At 43.9% G+C, this 19,889-nt stretch overlaps 1 protein-coding gene across 2 annotated transcripts; it reads left to right on the forward strand.

The window, feature by feature from the left end:
- Positions 1 to 15: 15 nt before the first annotated feature.
- On the forward strand, positions 16 to 18,994 carry cenpe (centromere protein E). 2 transcript variants are annotated; one of them, XM_032589752.1, is made up of 46 exons: positions 16 to 283; positions 1,608 to 1,714; positions 1,803 to 1,892; positions 2,021 to 2,139; positions 2,255 to 2,374; positions 2,476 to 2,557; positions 2,639 to 2,706; positions 2,784 to 2,858; positions 2,948 to 2,999; positions 3,128 to 3,215; positions 4,445 to 4,574; positions 4,711 to 4,830; positions 4,944 to 5,096; positions 5,486 to 5,630; positions 5,709 to 5,808; positions 6,394 to 6,817; positions 7,018 to 7,074; positions 7,446 to 7,613; positions 7,755 to 7,829; positions 9,018 to 9,165; positions 9,242 to 9,375; positions 9,460 to 9,660; positions 10,066 to 10,272; positions 10,339 to 10,476; positions 10,593 to 10,742; positions 11,056 to 11,271; positions 11,398 to 11,457; positions 11,552 to 11,611; positions 11,717 to 11,842; positions 11,942 to 12,154; positions 12,608 to 12,670; positions 12,749 to 12,865; positions 13,003 to 13,203; positions 13,426 to 13,521; positions 14,542 to 14,622; positions 14,800 to 14,922; positions 15,042 to 15,236; positions 15,334 to 15,543; positions 16,246 to 16,452; positions 16,590 to 16,781; positions 16,861 to 17,028; positions 17,115 to 17,212; positions 17,586 to 17,680; positions 17,924 to 18,059; positions 18,364 to 18,707; positions 18,854 to 18,994. In XM_032589752.1, exons 1-46 carry the CDS (start codon positions 231 to 233, stop codon positions 18,910 to 18,912), a joined length of 6,264 nt encoding a protein of 2,087 aa, XP_032445643.1. In that variant the 5' UTR covers positions 16 to 230; the 3' UTR covers positions 18,913 to 18,994. The 2 variants fall into 2 exon arrangements, with proteins under 2 accessions (XP_032445643.1, XP_032445642.1); XM_032589751.1 differs by having other exon boundaries at positions 19 to 283; positions 17,112 to 17,212.
- The last annotated feature ends 895 nt before the right edge of the window (positions 18,995 to 19,889 follow it).

The following is a 19,889-nucleotide window of genomic DNA, read 5'->3' on the forward strand; positions in this document are numbered from 1 at the left end:
TATCAATTATTAATTCATAACTACAGCTCATATGTGACCTATTTGTGGCATTTTATATTAGAAGACAAAACATAAATAGTCATTCCAAAAATGCTACATCCTTATTTTCCCCACCACCGTGTGTGGTTGAGTCCGCGTGATGACGTTGTCCAATCAAATTAAAGCGGTGCATATTTAAAACGTTGTTCTCTAGTCCCTCCAGTTATTCCCTCAAGTTCCCTGAAGAGGAAATGGCGGAGTCTGCTGTTAAAGTTTGTGTCCGTGTTCGTCCCGTTGCTGAGAGGTGAGTTTTTTTTCTGAACCGAGTCACTCAGAAGAAGAGTTTCCCTCCTCACCCAAAGCTGACGTTAACCGTGTGTCTGTATCATGTTTCTGCCTGAAATGTTTGCATTCCACCATTTTAGAATTTAATAAGAACTACAGAGAAGTTGTCTTTTTTTTTATTCCGCTAAGCTGTTGGTGTGAGACAGAAGCTGTTAGTATCTCACACAGCAGGAAGATGTTTTGTTTTTTTTTGTGTGTGGCTCCTATACATAATGTGAAGACCGCGGTGACGTTAGTTTCAAGTTGGATATTACATTTTCGCGGCGTCTAGCTCAAGGTTGATCCGATTCAGGAACGTTAACTTCGGCCAGGCGTTCTCTGCTCTCTCCTCTCTCGCCCGGAGGTTCACATATAGGGACCGTCAACAAATTTCCGAACCAAACACTCATTAGAAACAAATATCGACGTCTTGCCTCGTGACCAGCTGACACAAAACCAATTCATGCTACTAGATTCAACTACCAATCTGACTCATCAGTCATTTTCAAGATTTTAAATCATTTTAATATTAAAAAAGGATGTATATTTTTCTTCAGTAGCTTCTATGTCATGTGACCATTGACTCAAAATTAATGTTAAATTGTTCTACTGGACTGCCATTTTAATTCCTGCACATACACTGATGCATGAGGAAACTGCTGGACATATGGAGGAGATGCTGTGAACAGAAGTATTGATCCACTACCAATACACACCGTGGTATCTATATTTAGATCAACATCCCTCACCATAACCCACATAAATAATTGAACTTACTGTCAGCAAGAGTAACAAAGTAAAGGTTTGATGTATAAATTAGACATATAGTTGAAATTGGAAGTTTACATACATCAAATAGACACATCCACCTTTTGCTCTTCTCACTGTCTGAAGTTAATTTGGACCAAACTTTTGTTTTAAGTCTTTAGAATCGCCAGTTTTTCTATTTGCTGAATATTACAAAAGTGAGAAATGTCAGATTTAGTTATGCTCTTAAAAATCAGAAGTTTGCACACAGAGTGATAAATTTCTCTTTAAATGGTGAAAGTCTGGATGATGTCATGGCTGTGGAAACTGACACATTTTAGTTATTTAAAGGCTCACATGTGGAACACACTGCTGGGTTTGACACAATGAGAAAGTCATAAGATATCAGGCAGAGAATTGTAGAGCAGCACAAGTCTGGTTCATCTTTGAGAACAATTTCCAGCTGCTTGACGTACGTCTGTATCTCTCTGCAGTCAGCTTTTTTTTTCTTCTTTTTTTTTTTAAAGTTCTTTTCTTCCTCCCAATTTTTTTCTAAGGGAAAAAAATGCAGCTTCAGAAAAGCCCGTCCAGCTGTTCTGGGAAAATGACAAGAAATCAATTCGTCAGATTGATGATGGAAATTCCAGCAAGTGCTTCACTTTTGGTATGCATCAAATTATATACAGCGTTAGAACTGTGTGTGTTGTGACCCACTAAGATGATTTTACTGTCGAATTTTCTCCTGTTTTCAGACAGAGTGTTTGGTGCTGAAGAATCTACAAACCAGCTGTACCAGGACATCGCGAAGCCTCTGGTTGTGTCCACCGTTGCTGGTTACAATGGTTTGTAATAGAAATGATTGTTTTGCTCACTGCTTTGCTGCGAATCCTCATACTACAAAACAGTCTCGCTCTATTTGCACGACTTTCGTTTGATTCATGTTTTTGTGTCTGTTGCGCTTGTTTGTCAGGAACCATATTTGCCTACGGTCAGACATCTTCGGGGAAGACGTTCACAATGATGGGCAGTGACCGTAACCGTGGAGTCATTCCTCTGGCCGTAGACGACGTCTTCCAAACTATTAAAACGGTAAGCAGCTCCGTGAGACTCGCTGTAAAAGTCGCCGTACTAGTTTAGCCCGTTTACTGCTGGCCGTGCGCGTTGGGGCCAATTGTTAAGCAATCTCTCCTCATTTCATCCAAAGTTTCCAAACAAGGAATTCCTTCTCAGAGTGTCCTACATGGAAATCTACAACGAAACTGTGACGGACCTGCTGGTTGACAGCTGGAAGAGAAAACCTTTGGAAATTCGGGAAACTATGAATGTGAGTGGGTTCAATGGTTTTTGTTCGGTATGGGAATATTTGCAGAAAATATGCTGCATAACAGACGGTCTCTGATCAGCCGATTTGTGTTCACTGTGTAGAAAACGGTCTACGTGGCTGACCTGACCGAGGAGCTCGTCACAACGTCTTCACAAGCCCTCGCCTGGATCAGGAAGGGAGAAAGTAAGAGCTCGCCGTTTACAGCCGTGAGCTTCTCTGTAGCTTCCTGTCAACACATGGTGTCTTTATTTCGTCTGCCTCCAGAGAACCGTCACTACGGAAAGACTAAAATGAACCAGCGGAGCAGCCGCTCGCACACCATATTCCGTATGGTAAGCAACAACTCGGCATGCAGGATAAGATGGAGTTTGCTGCTGTGGCGTTTTCTGACTTGCTAATGTTTATCTAGATCCTGGAGAGCAGAGAAAGGAGTGATCCAGCATCCGGGGAAAATGCTGATGGAGCCATTATTGTTTCCCACTTAGTAATTTTTTTTTTTTTCAAATTTGATTCTTTAAATATTTATGCTTTTGATTTTGGAGAGGCAAGTTAATAATTTTTGTTTGTGTGCAGAATTTAGTGGATCTCGCTGGATCTGAGAGAGCCAGTCAAACAGGGACGGAAGGTAAAGTGGAGTTACTACTGTCCACCTTTATGTTTTGATTTCATTTAAAAGGTTTACTTAATCATCATGTTTTGAATTGACATTTCAACTTTTCTTTCATTTAATCGCACTTTCTTTCAAACCCACAGGTACTCGTTTCAAAGAAGGATGCAATATCAATCTCAGTCTGTTTATACTTGGACAGGTGATCAAGAAACTCACTGATGAAAACCAGAAGTGAGTAACCATGGTGATTCAGTTTACATCAGATGCATTTAGATAACTCATCAATTCTCTCAATAGTGTAATTAGGGTTGTGTTCCAACACTCTGACTACAAGTTTGATAATTAACTTCATTTTTCAAATGTAGCATTTAAAAACAAAAAGTAATCATGAAATGGTTCATTTCATTTGTATAGCGCTTTTCTTACAACTCACTTTATATGAATTGGGCAAAATTACAAATGGAACACTTCAGTATATCAAACAAATATTATCAATAAAATGTCTATGAATCAGGTTGTCCTGGTTGTATACCAGCTAGCAGGTCTGCCTTGCAGAGTTGTATTTATCTTAAAGTTTTAAATTCCAGTCTATATTCCAGTATTAGGACTTGCTGCAAAATAATTCTGATTCTATTTTTGAACCATATAGTTAGGGGTAAAATGACAGATGGCATTAGTATAATTTTTGACTTTGCTAATGTGGCTTGTTAGTCCAGCCGTTCATTTTACAGTGACTGGTACTCTGAGGTTATGGACCACAGCTGCTGCAAAGACTGCTTCTAAAACGCTTTAAACCATCAAAATATGCAGTTCTAACACCAAATGTAAATATTAATATGCATTATAAACCATCCTGACTCTGCCAAAGAAGCTAACATTTATGTTTGTCATTTCTATTCTTGGGGATGCAGCCAATCAGTGCCAAGGATTACTTCATGTTCAAAAACACTTTATTGATCCCAAAGAAAGATTAAACTCGTATTAATTCAAATTCTTCAGTTATTGTAGACGGTGATGGCTGTTGGCAGAAAAAATCTCTTGTAGCAGTCTGCGTTACAGTGAATTTGAAGAAGCCTCTGACTGAAGACAAGCATTTGCCCCCCACCCCCCATTAAGGCAAGAATGAAGCTTTGAAAAAAGAAAAATCTCAATTAAAGTCCAGAGCTACTCCATCCTGAGCAGCATAATTCTAGAATATAAACTAAAATGAATGTCACTCAGCATTGACTGCTTTTCAAACCTCAGTCAAGTAACATTGGTTGTAGGTATTTCAGCTTCATGAGTCTGTGGAATATTTTAGAGATGCTGTACGAAAGGATCTGCAAATAGGCCAAAACTGAATCATGATTTGTTGGGGGGGGTTACTGTATTTTAAACAAAATCAATACAGTTCTTGCGTTCTGAATAGATCCTTATTTTCGGCTGCACTGATTGCTGGATTTCTTGTCAATACTCTCCAGAGGCTTTACCAGCTACAGAGACAGCAAACTGACCCGCATCCTGCAGAACTCCCTGGGAGGCAACGCTAAAACGGTCATCATCAGCACCATCACGCCCGTTTCTCTGGAGGAGACCCTCGGCACTCTGCAGGTTTGTCTTCATTGTCATTTCATAGGCCAACATAATCTTGAACGTTGCCTTTAAACATTTACTCTACATGAGACATTCTAGTTAAGTTGTCCAAATGCACAACACAACAGTATTCAGATGAATTCCACATGTTCAGTTTGCCAGCACCGCAAAGAAAATGAAGAACGACCCTCATGTGACGGAGGTATCGGATGACGGCGCGTTGCTCAAGAGGTATCGGAATGAGATTGTAGACCTCAAGCGTCGACTGAATGAGGTTAGAATGATTTGTTAATGTCACCGCGCTTCTCCGATTTTTACTCTGATCAAACTTCCTTCAGTGCAGCTCTTTGCTTTGCTTTGCTCGACTTGTACGTTCATCTCTTCCAGGTGTCTTCGGTCACACAGACCACAGTGACGGAAAAAGAGGTTCTGTCTCAGCTGCTCCAAGAGAAGGATCAGCTCCAGAGAGAGCAAGAGGACCGGATCAGAAACCTGACCAAACTGCTGGTCACCAGCTCCAACCTGGTCTCTGTTCCAAAGGTCCGTCTGTCATCCAGCGGAGAGTTGTTTCTTTTTCTTTTTTTTCTTTTCGTTCAGCAGAGTTTTGCTTTCCTTTAACAGAAACCCAAACCACTGCCTAGCTTTACCAGTATGCACACCAGCAACGTCAGCTAATAACTTGACAAGCCACAGCTAAAAAATAAAACAAAAAACACTTTAATTAGAACCACAACTGAAGTGCAAAAAAATAAAAAGTGTTTTGTTTTCCTGTTTTGTAAGACATTATAGTTTGGGTATTGTTGTCATCCAATATCACATAATGACCTTTAACTCAAGCGCAGCAGGCTGCTGGTTGACTGAAGGTGCTGTAGGCCTGGTTAACATCAGGGTTAAATACTCACTAACATGCCAGCTGTGTTCTCTATCAGATGCCGAAGCGCCGGGTGACGTGGGGAGGAAAAATGCTCCACGGCAGTCAGCCGGCCTGCGACGACGACGGGATAGCTAACATGAACGTGACTTTTAGCAGGAAGAGGAGAGCTAATCGTTTCTGTTCCGGGGATCTAGTTGAAGGTATGGAGCGACCAAAGATGGACATTTTTCTGAATGGTTCGTGTGAGATGATGAACCTGGGCTTACTGCACTTTGTAGCTGATGAAGACTTCTACCCTCACTGGGAGATTCCCGAGGAGCCTTTAGAAGAGATGGAGATGAGCCAGAGCTCTTTGACTGTTCGCAGCTTTGGGGACAGGTGGGTTCTTCATGAGGTCACCAGTAGGCCTGTTGCAAATAATCAATAAATGGCACGATAAACTAAAACATACTCGATAATCTCCATTTGTATGATTTATCGATTCTCTCGTTTTTCTTTCTACCAAAAACCGGATGATTAAAGTTTTCTGTCTGGTGTTTTGGACTCAACTAGCTTCTTTTTTTTTTTTTGAAGGACAATTTTGTTTAGAGACTTCATGACTCATTTTCTTCTCTTTTATTTGATTTATTTTTTTCATTTAAAATGTCTTCCATTTTCAGTGTTAAACGTTCGTTAGAGTTTAAAGTTTATTGCTCTTTGAGAATGTGTTCTTGCATACGTAGGCCGATATTCCCATTGTATTACTTTAAAATGATCTCAAAACAACAATTTTATTGCTTACAGCAATAACTTCTGGGACAATTTATCATCCAGCAACATTTGTTGACGGGCCTAGTCACTAGTGGATCACGCAGTTCCAGTGATCATACTATTAAACTAAAGGCTAAACTTTGGAATAACTTGTCCCACTTTGTAAAAGGCAACTAATAAGCTTCTTATGCTTTTATCTTTCTCTATGTCCAGTGACCTGGCGTCTCCTGATCAAAGATGTGCTCTCTTAGAGAAACTATCCAACCTGGAGCATCAGCTCGAAACGGAGCGTCAGCAGAGGGAGGAGGCTGTGAGACAGGCCGAAACCCTGGACTGCCGAGTCGCAGAGCTGCAGGTCCAGTTGCAGACTTTGCTGAAAGAAGAAGCGGCGGAGAAGAAGCAGTCGGAAGAGAGGCTGGCTACGCTGGAGGCGCAGCTGCGAAACGAAACCCAGCAGAAGCTGGATGCCTCGTTGCAAGTGCAAGCCGCTGAACAGAAGGTTGCCGAGCTGGAGGAGGTTCTGCAAACCGAGGCGCAGCAGAAGCGGGAAGCCACTTTGACCTCCACTTTTTTGGAGGTCAAAGTGTCCGAGCTGGAGAGGCAGCTGGAGGAGAAGAGGCAGTCTGAGTCTGAGCAGGTAGACAGTTAGATCAGGAGCTGCTCTCTGGAGCAGCAATGTTGAGCGGGTAGAGTTTTTATAGTACTTAATATTGTCTCTTGTTTGTATTTCATATGTTGCATGCTTTTGTAGGACTGTAAATAAATAAAAACTGCAATGCTGGTTCTGGATATAAAGTGTACCAGTTTGGGCTCTAATCCTAAAGCCTTGTCTTCCAGATGAGGAAAGGATTTGCAGAGAGTGTTCAGCTGTGTGAAACCTTGGCGTCAGAGAAGGTAACACTGGCCAAAGCTGCTGCTGCTGAGCCACAACCTCCCAGTGTGGTGATGCAACTGCAATAGAAAGAATGATTATAGCAACTCCATATATTCTGTCGTTATGTTAAGTGTCCCAATAAGAAATGACGTCCATTGGGTTATTTAATCTTTAGCAAACTCTTTTACTCAAAGCTTCTTCCAAATGATATGATAACGCATCTAAAGCTAACAATAAGCTACTACTTTACTTTACTATCTGAGATGAGATTAGAGGAGGACGTCTTGGGGGGGCTTCATTGCTGACCACGTCATTCCAACGAGGGATGAATGTGCAGATATTTCAGGTAGGAGGAGCCTAAAAGGTCACATGTCCTGCGTCTTTTCCACAGGAAGCGGTTACTGCCGAGCGAGACCACCTGAAACAGGAGCTGGGGATGTTCCTGGAGCACACGCAGAGCTTGGAGAAGGAAAATGCTGCTCTCCACCAAGAGCTGAAGGAGAAAAAGGATCTGGAAGAGTTCAAAAGTCTGGAGCTGAAGTTCATGGAGGAACAGGAGGTAGATTTCAGTTGAATGTCTTTGTCTGCAATAAAGTAATGAGAATCAGTCTTTTATTTAGTGATTTATGATGTGCTCAATTGACTGTTGTATTAATATAATTTCACTATTTTGTAATTGTTTCTTACTGCTTATTTGCAGAGTGAATTACAGAAGGAAATATCGAGTCTAAAGAAGGCCATCGAATTGTCTGAACATCAGCGCCGTCAACCGGAGGTAATGTTTTAAAGTGTGGCTGTGATACTTTGGCACATTTCTCATGTAACCTCTTTCAATATTTCATTTAAAGCCAAATGAACACTGCGTGTGTTCACTTTAGTCACAGCATGATCTCTTCCTGTTGTCAGTAGACGTGACGTTAAACTGTTAGATGTGTCCATTTTGAACAGTGAGCACAAGATCTCCCCATGTTTTTCTGGCTCCGAAGCTTTGAGTCTCCAAACCTTTGAAATAAATGCAGATCCTTCCAACACCACTGAGGTTCCGTTCAGGCACAGAGAACCACGTGAGCTGAGTTTGAAGACAAACGGAAAAAGATGCAGCCTTTTTAATGTGCGTGTTCTATTAATATTCATATCGGTGCGGATTTTTCAAAGTTTATTCACTTGGAAACAAAGGAAGTTTTTTTTAACTATGCTGAATTAAACGTAGTGCTCCCTAAATTCCACCAGTACATTACATGTTCCACCAGTGGAGTTAATCTACTCCAACTTAAAGCGTGGATAGACGACCACATGATCCCATGTTGCTGGCGTACAAACCAATGAAAAGAACATCTGCCAAAATACCAACAGTGAAATCTTGGCCTGGTTGCCACTCGGCACCTGCATGTGAGGATTTTCTGCCACCTGGACCTGGAGGTGTTCACCTCAGCAGTACTCGGCTACCTCCAACAGTGACGCCGTCACAGTGGACAGACGCATCCTGGTGTTTTTCCCCAACCAGAAGCCCTGGATGTACCAGAACTGCTGAGGAGACAAATGGCGCGTTCAGGTCTGGAGACGGGGACCTGTACAGCTGCAACTGAGAGGCCAAGACCAACTACAAGCAGAGGACTGAGGAGGAAGTGGGTGATGTGCTGGTAAGGGGTCCAGCACATCACCCACTTCAGATCCAGCAACTCCACCGAAATCTCTGGCGACACTTCACTGGCAGAGGAGCTCAATCATTTCTTTGCCCGTTTTGAAGCTGAATCCCCAGCAGAGCCCCTAATGCAGCCACCAGTCTGTCACTGTACAGGTGGAAAACACGGAGGCTGCTGATCGACTTCACTCTAACCTGACTATTGGTCCTACTTTTATAGTTTTGTTGTTTTTTCCCTCATAAACAGGATTTAGTTGTTAGGTCAGGGTTTGGGTCACTGAGCCAGGAGGAAATGTTTTAAAGTGATTATTTTCTCTCCAGATGACCCTGACAGCCAGCAAGGAGAATCTGGAGCCTGAGCTGACTGGACCTGTTCTCCACATGGCGGTGGAAAGCCATCCTGAAAAACATCAGAATGTTTCATATGACGACGTTGAGCTCAGCGCTCTAGATGACACGCTGCCACAAAGTAATAAACCATGAATCGGGACGGTTTTCCACCTGTGACATCAGATGGGTGTTTCTAAAGCGTTCCATGTTTCCAGATCTGTTAGGAAGTGTGAAAGTGGAAAGCGGCGTCATCAGCCTGCAGGAGGAGCTGGCTCTGTGTGGAGAGGCAGAGGAGGCACTAAGGGAGCAGCAGGAGGAACAGGCTTCACTTCAGACTCCTGGAGATCAGGTGGAACCACTTAACTCCTGCTGGCTCCTCTGCTGCACAATGACTGAACCGCCACATGATCTCAGTCTGTAATTCCTGTTTCAGAGTGGAGACCTGACAGGGGAGCTGCAGGATGTTAACAAGACGACTGACGACCTCCAGTCAGGTCTGGCTGCTCAGGAGACGGAGCTGAAGCAACAATGTGCTGATTTAACTCAGCAGCTGGACGCACTGCAAGCAGAGCAGAGACAGAGCGTCCTGGACAGGAGCCGGCTTTTAGTTTCTCTGGAAGAGAAAGACGCAGAGGTGAGCGAGAAACCAGGACTCGGGATCGCTCAGTTTGACTCCATGCTGCAGTTTTTTTTTTTTTTTGGTCTCTTCATTCTGCACTTCTGTGGTGTTTTACCAACCACTTCTGCAGCGGTTGGTAAAACGCTGAGCACGCTCTGTGTGTGTGTGACGTTACTGCGTCCTCTACTGCGCATGCAGGACGCTTTCAGGCCATTTGTGGTTCACACAGGAGATCACACTTCCACATATATGTGAACGACGATGAGCTGAGACGTGATTAAATCGGGTTTGGGTCACTTCAGGCTGCAGTGTGAATGCAGCTTGAGTCACCATCTTGCATCCTCATCTTATGCAGTTCTGTTTCCTGAATAAACTTGAGTTGCCAGTAATCTGACTATGTTAATATGAATGTGTCGATAGCTGAAGCAGACGATTGAAGCCCTCCAGGGTGTAGAAGCAGAGAGGGAGGCTCTGCTGTTGGAACGACGTGTTCAGAGCTCCGCTGAAGATGGAAGCGCAGCGACGGACGTCCTCAGGTCCATTCAGGAAGAACTCGGGGAAGAAAAGCAGAGGTACTCTGACATGAAGACGGCCTTTCTAGAGAAGGAGTCCGAGTTAAAGGAACATGTGAGTAAAGTGTTGACTGTGCCCTCTCCTCTCTGGCTCAGTGACGGTAACTCTGGCTCTAAACAGATGCTGAGGCTAACACAGCAGCTCCAAGATGGCGGCAGGAGCTCCACAGAGGAGGTGGAGAGGCTGCTGACTGCGGTCGCCTCTCTGACTGCAGAGAGAGATCAGCTCAAGCAGGACCTGCAGGAAAATGTGGAGCTGGTAAACGAACACGTCGTCCCCATGCGTCGGCATCAAACACCTGGCGTCTAAAAATACCTGAGCATGAGGTGCTGTTGCCATGACGGTCAGAAAGCCGTACCTCGTCTGTTCTGCAGATGATCGAGAACCAGGACGAGCTGAGGAGCGTCCTGGAGAAGAACCGTGAGCAGGCCAAGCAGATCAAACTTCTGAAGTCTGGAAACGTCTGCAAGCAGGATGGAGGTCCCACTGAAACGGACACTCAGCTGGAGGAAGCACAGGGAAGTGTGAGTATACCAGACACACACACACTATCTACACACACTTTCTACGGACAGGCAAGCTGCCTAACAGTTCTGTCCTCTTCCTCCTGGTTGTAGTGCAGGCGGTGAGAGAGAGAATAGAGGGGACTAGCAAATAATCTAACACTAAAGAATGGGCAGACAAAAAGAATAGAAAAGTAGAGTAGCTAAAGAACTGGACTAGAGTCAACCTGTCAGGTTCTACTCACGTCAAGTGTCAAAGATTCTCGTAGAAAATCAGATGAGGGCTCGCTTTGCTCACAAAACATATTAAAGTTCTGTTTCCCGTTTGCAACAGATGACCGCTTTAAGTGAGGAGCTGAGGCACACCCAGGCAGAAAAAGACGGACTTCTCTCCCAGAGCGCAGCCACTCAGACCACAGAGGAGCTGGAGGAGCTGCGAGGCAGACTGGCTGCTCTTACCGAGGAGAGAGAGGAGCTGCTGCACGCAGCGGAGAGGCTGAGAGGGGAGAAGGAGGAGCTCCGAGCACAGCTGGAGGAAAAGACCCACATGGTAAAAACTCTCGGAAGCAGCCCAACTGCAACAAACGTCATTTATGTGTGGAATAATCCTTCATTTGACTGAGACCTGGTGCCACCCAAAGCCTCAGTGGTTCTCATAGATCCTGTTCTCTTGTAGATGCAGTGCGAGATCCAGCAGCAGCTCCTCTCTGAAGCAAATCCACTGAAAGACAAGCAGGTTCAACTTCATGCTGCTTTGTCTTCTGTCTGGTTACGTCTGCTTTTCTCCCGTTCTTCAACCCAAACGGTTTCCTGTCTGTTCTGGGCTCCAGATCCAGCAGCTGGAGGAGCTGGAGCGTCTGAGGTCTGTTCTTCAGGAAAAGGAGAAGCTGGTGAGCCGTTTCTCAGACACACTGTGGTTTTCACCCACTGAAAGCAGGCGGCAGTCTGAGGGAGACTGCTGAGCCTGACGTTGAACCATTTGTTCTCCGATTCAGATGCTTGAGAAGCAGGAGGAGCTCCAGGTGCTGAAGGAGAGCAGGGAGAGGATGGAGGAAGATATGATGGAGCTGAAGAGTCAGCTGGTAGAGATGCAGAGCAGCAGCTGCAACACACACAAGCAGGTACAACAGAGGAGAGCACTAAACAGTTAGTTTAGCTCCTGAATATCTTGATCTATAAAAAAAGGCCATGTTCTCCCTTCATTTCTCCTTCTTGCCAAGTTTGCTGAGGAACTGGAGTGTGTGAAAGCAGAGAGGGAGGTTCTGCTGGCCCAGAGGGACGCTGTGAGCCAGCGGTTTGAGGAGGAGCTGGAGAAGCTGCAGAGCTCCCTGGATACTGTCGGTCAGGAGAGGGAGGAGCTGCAGGAGGAGCTGAGACAGAAGCAGGAAGCTGAAATGCAGCTGCAGAGAAGAACGGAGATGTTGGAGGCTGAGGTTTGATCAATAGAGAAATTCTGTTCCCAACTCTGCAGCCCTCAGTAAAATGTCTTTGTTTTTGGTTTTTAGTTCTACAAGACACCATAATTATAAAAAAAACAGACAAGTTTATCTACTTTTTTCTGTTGACCAGTGTTATTGGTTTCATAATTTTGGGGTTTCAAATATCAGCTAGTTCCTCTGTCTAGTTAAAGTTTCAGCGTGGTGCGTTTTATTTCCCCATCTTGACTTGGCAGAAAAGTTTAACGGCAACAAACAGAACAGACGCCTTCGACTCTGTGACTCGAGTCTCATTTACCAATACCAGCTGCTGATGTCGTCATTCTTTAGTGCATCTCAAACATCCAGCACACTGTATCTGTATGAGGGTTTTAGTGCAAACAGAATAAAACGCAAGCTGTGTATAACTGCCAGTGGCGGCCATCTTGTTCACCGTCTCTGTATGAACAGGTCAGGGAGCTGAACGAGCAGAAGAGGCAGCAGGAGCAGCAACTGCAGCAACTTGGACAAAAAGTGAGCTTCATTCCTGCTTTCAGTTCTCACTGAAGGTTTTAGTGTGAACTCATTCAATCGTTTTGCTTTTCTTTGAAGGCTTCCTCAACAGAAGAACTTCTGAAGGCTCTGCAGTATGACTTGCGCCAACAAAGAAACGTGGACTCTGAGCTGAAGAAAGCGAGTGAAGAGGAGAAACGTTCTTTGGAGCAGAAGGTTAAAGTCGGGCTTTGTCTTCATCTCTCCTCCAGAGCTGTTCGGCTCCACTAACCCCCCTCTGCCCCCTTTGTTTTTTTGTTTTTCTGCCCCCTTTGTTTTTTTGATTTTTTTTTTGCTTTACTTTTCTGTTACAGATAACAGAATTATGTAACAACTTGGAAAGTGTTGAAGCAGAGAGAGACTTTCATCTGTCAGACAAAGAGGAGAACCTGCAGAAGCACAAAGAAGAGATGGAGAAGCTGCAGCTCAGCGTGACGGCTCTGAGTCAGAAGAGCGATCTGCTGAGGGAGGAGAAGGAGCAGCTTGAGGCGCAGCTGCAGCACAACATCAACATGGTATGTGGTCCTTTCCTCTAGAGCTGCTGCCATCCTGCAGCTTTTAGATTCATTCATTCTCTGACACACTTGGATCAAACCTTTTGACTCTGGCACTTTCAGAGCAGAAATGCATCTGAAAGTTGTTGGTATGGCAGCTCTGGAGGACTCCTGATCTTAAAGGAACTGCTAATGGGCTTTAGGGAATACCTACACTAACTGACCTGTGACCTCTGATTGTAGGCGTCAGCCTACCAGGAGAAGATCACCCAGCAAGAGCTGCTGATGACGCAGAAGCAAACGGAAAAAGACGAACAAGAAGCAACATTTCAGCAAAAAGTATTTTTTTTTCCAGTCATTTTCTTCTCTTCCAGTTTTAGGCTTTCGGTCAGTTCAGCTGAACTGCTTTAGTCTCGTGTTGGGAAAGAACTGTGGAAGCCAAAAATGTTGTCCCAACCTCATCGGTATTGCTGGGAATCAGAATTCTGGTTGTTGTTTGGTTTATGTAATTAATTGTAACCAATTTGTTACTAATTAAATGTAAGCCCTTTAGTTTAATCGGGGCATCGGTCATAAGCCAAACAAAGTTTCACGTGCAGGAATGAATTCAGACGATCAGCAGGAAAAACTCTTCACACGACAAGGAGTGATCACTGACACTCTGCTTTCTAATCATGTAGTAATTGATCAGAGGCTTTGTGGGATTTTTAAATTTATTATTATTATTTTTTTACCGTTGACTGATGAGAGCGACAGTGAACGCCTCATTGATCAGCCGGTACAGCGCTGAACTGTTCAGTCACTTGGAGAACTCGCGGTTCTTTACGCCCACTAGTGGCGAACTGCTGCAACTACAGCTTAATGCCTCCATCAGTCCCAATAGAAGTGCAGCTTGGAAATAATTTTTATCTAAATAGGCTGGTTCTGTTCTGGGGACGGCTGTGGAACGTCTGGAGACGATGAGGCAAAGAAGGATTCTTTGTAAAATCAAGAAAATGATGGCCAACCCTGACTAGCGCCTTCATGAGCCTATTGGGGAAAACGGTGTTTTTGACCAGAGGCTTTTTCAGATTCACTGTAATACAGACTGCTACAGGAGCTCTTTCCCGCCAACAGCCATCACCGTCTATGATAACTCTTTAAAGGATCTGAATTTTAATGATTTACAACATTTAATTCCCTTCTGTATCAAAAAGTATTTTTGAATTTAGCTTGATCGCAAACCGTGTCCTAATGACCTTAGCAAACACACACACCGTATGTTTACTTTTGCGCGTTAGGATGAAGTAATTCTTGAGCGTTTAAGCTTCTCCAGTCCAGCCTGGTGGTTTCTGAGATCTGCTTGTGTTCTGCTGACAGCGGCAGAACCTGCAGAAGGAGCTGCAGCTGCAGAGGGAGAGAAGAGCTCAGTCTGAAGCCCAGTGCGACGCCTCCCAGCAGGTTTGTGCAAATAATCACATTCTTTTACTTTTTTAAAATTCCCAGAACCTTTACTACATGCTTTTCAGTCCCAGCTGTGCTTTTGGTCGTTACAGGAAAATCATTTGTGGAAAAAGTTCTGGTCTTTGGCTCTTCAAACCAAACTTTAGTCATCTTTATTTATCTTTATATTTTCAGCTGCTCAATGAAGCGAACGTGTCTCTGTCAGCCCTGAGACAGCAGCTGAACAACCTGGAGCAGAAGCCCAATGCACTCTGGGAGACTCTGTCACACCTGCAGGACTCGGCTGATCATCTTGATGTAATTCATGTTTAGGTTTGATTTATGTTAGAGGCAATCCGACCGATCATCATTTGATGCTAGATGATGATATTTTCTGACTCTTATGTTCCTAAAACCGCAAAAATGTGTCATTTTAGGCAACCTTTGGAAAATTCCAACAGTTTAGAGAAATGTGCACAAAGACGGCCTCTGAAACCCCGGAGAACGTTCTGAAAGTCCAGAGTTTCCTGAAGCTTTCTTACCTGAAGGACCTTCCAAAGTCCAGGCTGGCTGTCTTCGGTGACGTTTTTGAGCTGGGATTTCAAACCTGCAGCAGTTTCACAAAGACTCTTGTACTTATTACTCTTGTTCCTCTTTTCTAGAAGCAATTAAAAAAAATGTTGACCACTTCCACTGGACACTGAACATTTCTGCTCTTCTGATTGTTAGGAACAGCTCACGGTGCATCCACGTGTTTATGTGAAAACATTTGAGCTGCTGGTGAATATAGACCTGGCTGTTTTTGAGGAGAGACGGCTGCAGGACTTGCTGACGTCCAGAGTTGGCGCGCCTAAGTTTTCCCTCAACATCGAGGATTTCCACTCCCGGTGGAATCAGAGGCTCTCTAAGCTTCTGGACAAACGTCGGCTCTACCAGCAGGTAAGATCTGCTCCTCTAATGAACCCATGTAGGCTCATTTATAAAGTGAACATGGAGTTGCAGATGAGCCTTTTACTGCAAGCCGCTCTGAAAGGCTCCAAGCCAGTCTGAGCACCACAAACCAATGATGTATCTGTGATTATTTTTCCATGGGGTCAGACTTTCAGAAATACTGAAAACTGCAACATTTATCTTTTAGAAACAATTTAGCAAAACTAAAAATACTTTTTTTGTTTTTTCCCCTAAAGCGATCATAACATTCATAGCATCCCCTTGGATCAGTCTTTCTCCAACTGTGGTCCACAAGGTACTGCATGTAAACAACAGTTTATCAGCGCTGCTGTTCATTCAAAAGAAAAGCTGAAGTTATTGGTGTAAAGAAAAATCCAGGAGTATCCATCTGATCGGAGGAAGTCGAGTTATACCTGCTGACTGTTGTCGTCCAGCAATTTGATTCTTTTTTTTTTTTTTTTTTAACGACTTCATGGCATTAGAAAGTATCTGCCTGTGGAGCTGCAGTGGCTCAGCAGTGAGTGTAGGTGGAGTTTGTCCTTTCTGCTTTGGATCTACATTAAAGCTGTCCAAATGGTAAAGACTGCTGCTCAGCATCAGCCCTGAGTATGGTGTGGGTCTAAATGACTGCTTTCAGCTCTTTGTTGAAAACGAGAGGTTTAACATTATGCATCTCGATTTACTCTGTAGCAAATGGAGAGCATTTTGGAGAGGCTCTGGGCCAACCTGACTTCATATATCGCAGTGCGACAGGCTGAAGTTCAGGAGAGGGTCAAATTCAACGAGTCTATCGAGGCCGCCTCCAGCCCACCGGTCATCAGCGAGCTGGAGCGAGTCCTCGGCCAAGAAGCTGAACGGAGGCGACTTGTGGTCCAAAACGGGACGATGCCTTTACAGGTGCGCTTTACCAATAACTGTTTAGTTTCTCCTAGAAAGAGTTCAATCCATCCGAGTTTGAATATTCCCTAATGCTAACGTTTTGCTAGCAGTTTTTTTAACACTTTTTGTCTGTCCTCTCCGACTGGCTCTGGTAGGTCATCAGTGATGAGCTCAGTAAGATTTTGGCTGAACTAATGCAGATGGATAAATGGAGAGATGGTCAGCTTAGAGAAGAGAGGAGGAAGACTTCATCCCTGCTACAGCAGCTGGAGGGAACGCCTGCGATACCAAACCTGTCCTCAGTCCAGGATTACCAGCAGCTTAAGCAAGCAGCAGGAGAGCTTACAGTGAGTCTGATGTATAGAGGTCGGCCTCTTCACATTCTGGGAGGAACATGCTAACACACCTGTTACATTCGTGTTTCAGGCTCTGCAGGAGCAGCTAGAGGAGGTGAAGGCTGAAGCCAAAAACATGGGCTCCAACCACAAACGGACCACTCAGCTCCTGCAGACTGAACTGCTGGACACTAAAGTTCTTGTAAAGGAGAAGGAGAACACAATCCTGACCTTAAAGGTCAAACTGGAAGAGTCTGAAGTATGACTGACGTTTCTCTGCACAGGTTCTGCTTGAGCTTTTTAGCTCCACTTTGCTAAAGGCGGTTGTTCTCTCTCGTTTAGAAGAATGCATCACTCAGTGCAGCTCAGCTGAAAAACTTCCAGAGCAAACTCCGTGAGGAGGAGGTGAAGCTGGCCTCCATCACACAGGAACACCAGCAAGAGTAAGAGCCCCTGGATTTACCCCCACTCTTTACTTCAACTCTTGAGCTTTGACTCTGCAGAGTTGAGGCATCAGTGTGTGTGTGTGTGTGTGTGTTGAGGTTTTCTTCATTGAAAGCAGTGAAGCCCTCTTAAAGTGGGAGGCTTTCTTTTTGTAATGACACATTAGCTGGATTTTTTTTTTTTTTTATGGCATGGAAAGTCAGAAGAACTAGCAGAACATTAAATGCAATCTTGCCCAGAAACGATTTCAGAAGAGTCCAAAGAGCAGAACTGGCTGTTTGGACTGAAGAGGCCGTAGACACTAGCGAGATGCGACGACTGATTAAGATCTGCTTGTTGCTGTAATGTGTTTAATTTTGGTTCTGCTTTCAGGATGGAGAAGATGAAGACGGTGCTGAGTGTGAAGGAGGAGTCTCTGAGGAAGCTGAAGCAGGATCTGAGATCACAGCATCAGGGCGAGGAGTCGTGTAAGTCAGTCTGTAGTGAATCGGCTCAACACGTCGCAGAAGGTTTTACTATTGGATTTGAACCAATTATTTCACCACATTCCCCTCATAATTCAGGGTTAAATTGAGTAGGAATAGAAGCAAACATCAGTCATGAATGTTATAACTCTAGTTCTGACTCGGTTTTTGAAAGGGGGCCACAGATTTACCAACAATTGTATCCAGTAACCATTGGAAACGTGTTGCTTTTTGTTCTCCGTTTAGTCCTCACAGGGAAGGAGCTTCACGCTCGACTAACCAACCCCAGAGGTACGATGATCCAGAGCAGCATTCTGTTGGAGAAGACCAAGCTGGAAGAAGAGGTGAAACAGCTCCGGCTGCGGATCACTGAGCTGGAAAGGTAACGGGATCCAGTTTGGTTTTTATGTCCATATGTGCTGTAGACAAAGTCAGAAAGTGGTTGGTTTGGATGCACTTTAAAACAACCTGACTGGAGTTGGGATTTCTGCCTCAGATTGATTTAACTCTAAACAAGATCTCAGTCAATCAAGTTTGTTTGTGTAGCACATCTCAGCAACAATTCAAAGTTCTTTACATCATAAATGTGAGCAGTTGTCACAGAACCAGAAGAAAATGCACCAGTGCTGTTGGTTGTGATGCTGGGGAAAGTTCAGGCTTCTGACCTCTGACCTTTCTCTCATCAGCTTGGTTTCCTGCCAGCAGGAGGAGACTACCAAGTGGAAGAACAGAGCAATCAGTCTTAAAGGGAAGAGCAAAGCCGAGCAGGACAGGATGACCTCCCCCTGTACTCCTAAGAAGAGGGCCCTGTGTCCAACCTCAGACAGCACCTTGTTGTTCAGCCCCACTAAAAAAAGTTACCTTCCTCCTAAGAGAGCCCTGGATTCTCCTCGGAAACCTCTGGTCGGTGCAGCCTCGCTGCTGGACTCTCCCAAAAGCAGCTTTTTCAATGCAGGTGAAGGTTCACAGCTGCTGACCAGAAGCTATCCCACTCAGTTCTTTGATAACTCCAACCTCGGAATCAAATCCGGTAGGTTCTTAATTCTAAACTACTGTGCCATTTCCAAATTCCAAAAAATTAGGAGTCTAGATTTCAATCTGCTTGTGAAGTCTACAGTCTGATCAAACTGTTGGTTCAGTTTTATGTACATTTTTTATTTTATTATCTCTTTGCAGATGAACCAGCTGCTGAAAAACCGGACTTCTGGAACGATGGCAACTGCAAGACCCAGTGAAAGGAATTTTAATGTCTTTTGAATGTGTAAGAAACAAATTCTAAATAAAATTTTAAATAAAGTTGGATTAATGCTAAGAAAAGCTGTCCAGTTTTACATGTGTGACCTACATTAGGGGCTGGCGACATGATTAGTATAATACCAGACATTGGGACATTTACGAGAAAATATTAATATGGGAGCAAGGTGGGAAGAGGGGGTTATGTATGGTAGTTCTCCAGCCAAAACAGGAAACTTGAAAGATATGCTTTATGCTGCGCTCCAAATTATTGGTGCAGTATTTTCGCTATTGCTTGGGATATTTTGTGAGCTCCAAATTCTACGGGCCGAATCTTTAACAGTTGAGCTTCTGCAGTAACTAATATTCACAGCTGCTCACCTCCAGCCCGGGCCCCATCAGCAGCAGTGCGAACGCTGTTGAGCACAAACACGCCGCCTCCTGCAGCAGAGAGTAAAACAGTCGGAGGGTGAGGGACCTCAAAGGCACTTGGGGCATCAAGAATGAAAGGGACAAAAGCTCAAGCTCCCTCCGCTCCCACCCTCCAGCCCCCATGCACATGCTTGATAAAACATTTTGAATTGAATTTTTTTTATTTTTAAACAAGGTTTCCATTCAGTCACATATAGAACCACATATCCAACAACATCTACTTGAAAGCAGATTTGAGTAAAATGTTTGTTGTTGAACAAGGACTGAATTTAAACTAAAAAACAAACTTCAAAACCCCGTAAAACAAACTTTCCTGAAATGACAATTATGGAAGACATTTTTTAATGTTTTGGATGCATTTTTAAAAAAATGTTTTACAATACTGTTCATATCGATATTGTAACAAACACAAGGAAAATCCTTCAAGATCTCAATCAGATTATATATATATATATATTTTATAACAATTTCTTATGTTATAAAATAAGAAATTTTATAAATTTTAGTACGAGCGATTTTGTGGCTGTTAAGCGCGTACGACTTTGAG

Source organism: Xiphophorus hellerii, chromosome 17, assembly GCF_003331165.1.
Source record: "Xiphophorus hellerii strain 12219 chromosome 17, Xiphophorus_hellerii-4.1, whole genome shotgun sequence".
NCBI lineage: Eukaryota > Metazoa > Chordata > Actinopteri > Cyprinodontiformes > Poeciliidae > Xiphophorus > Xiphophorus hellerii.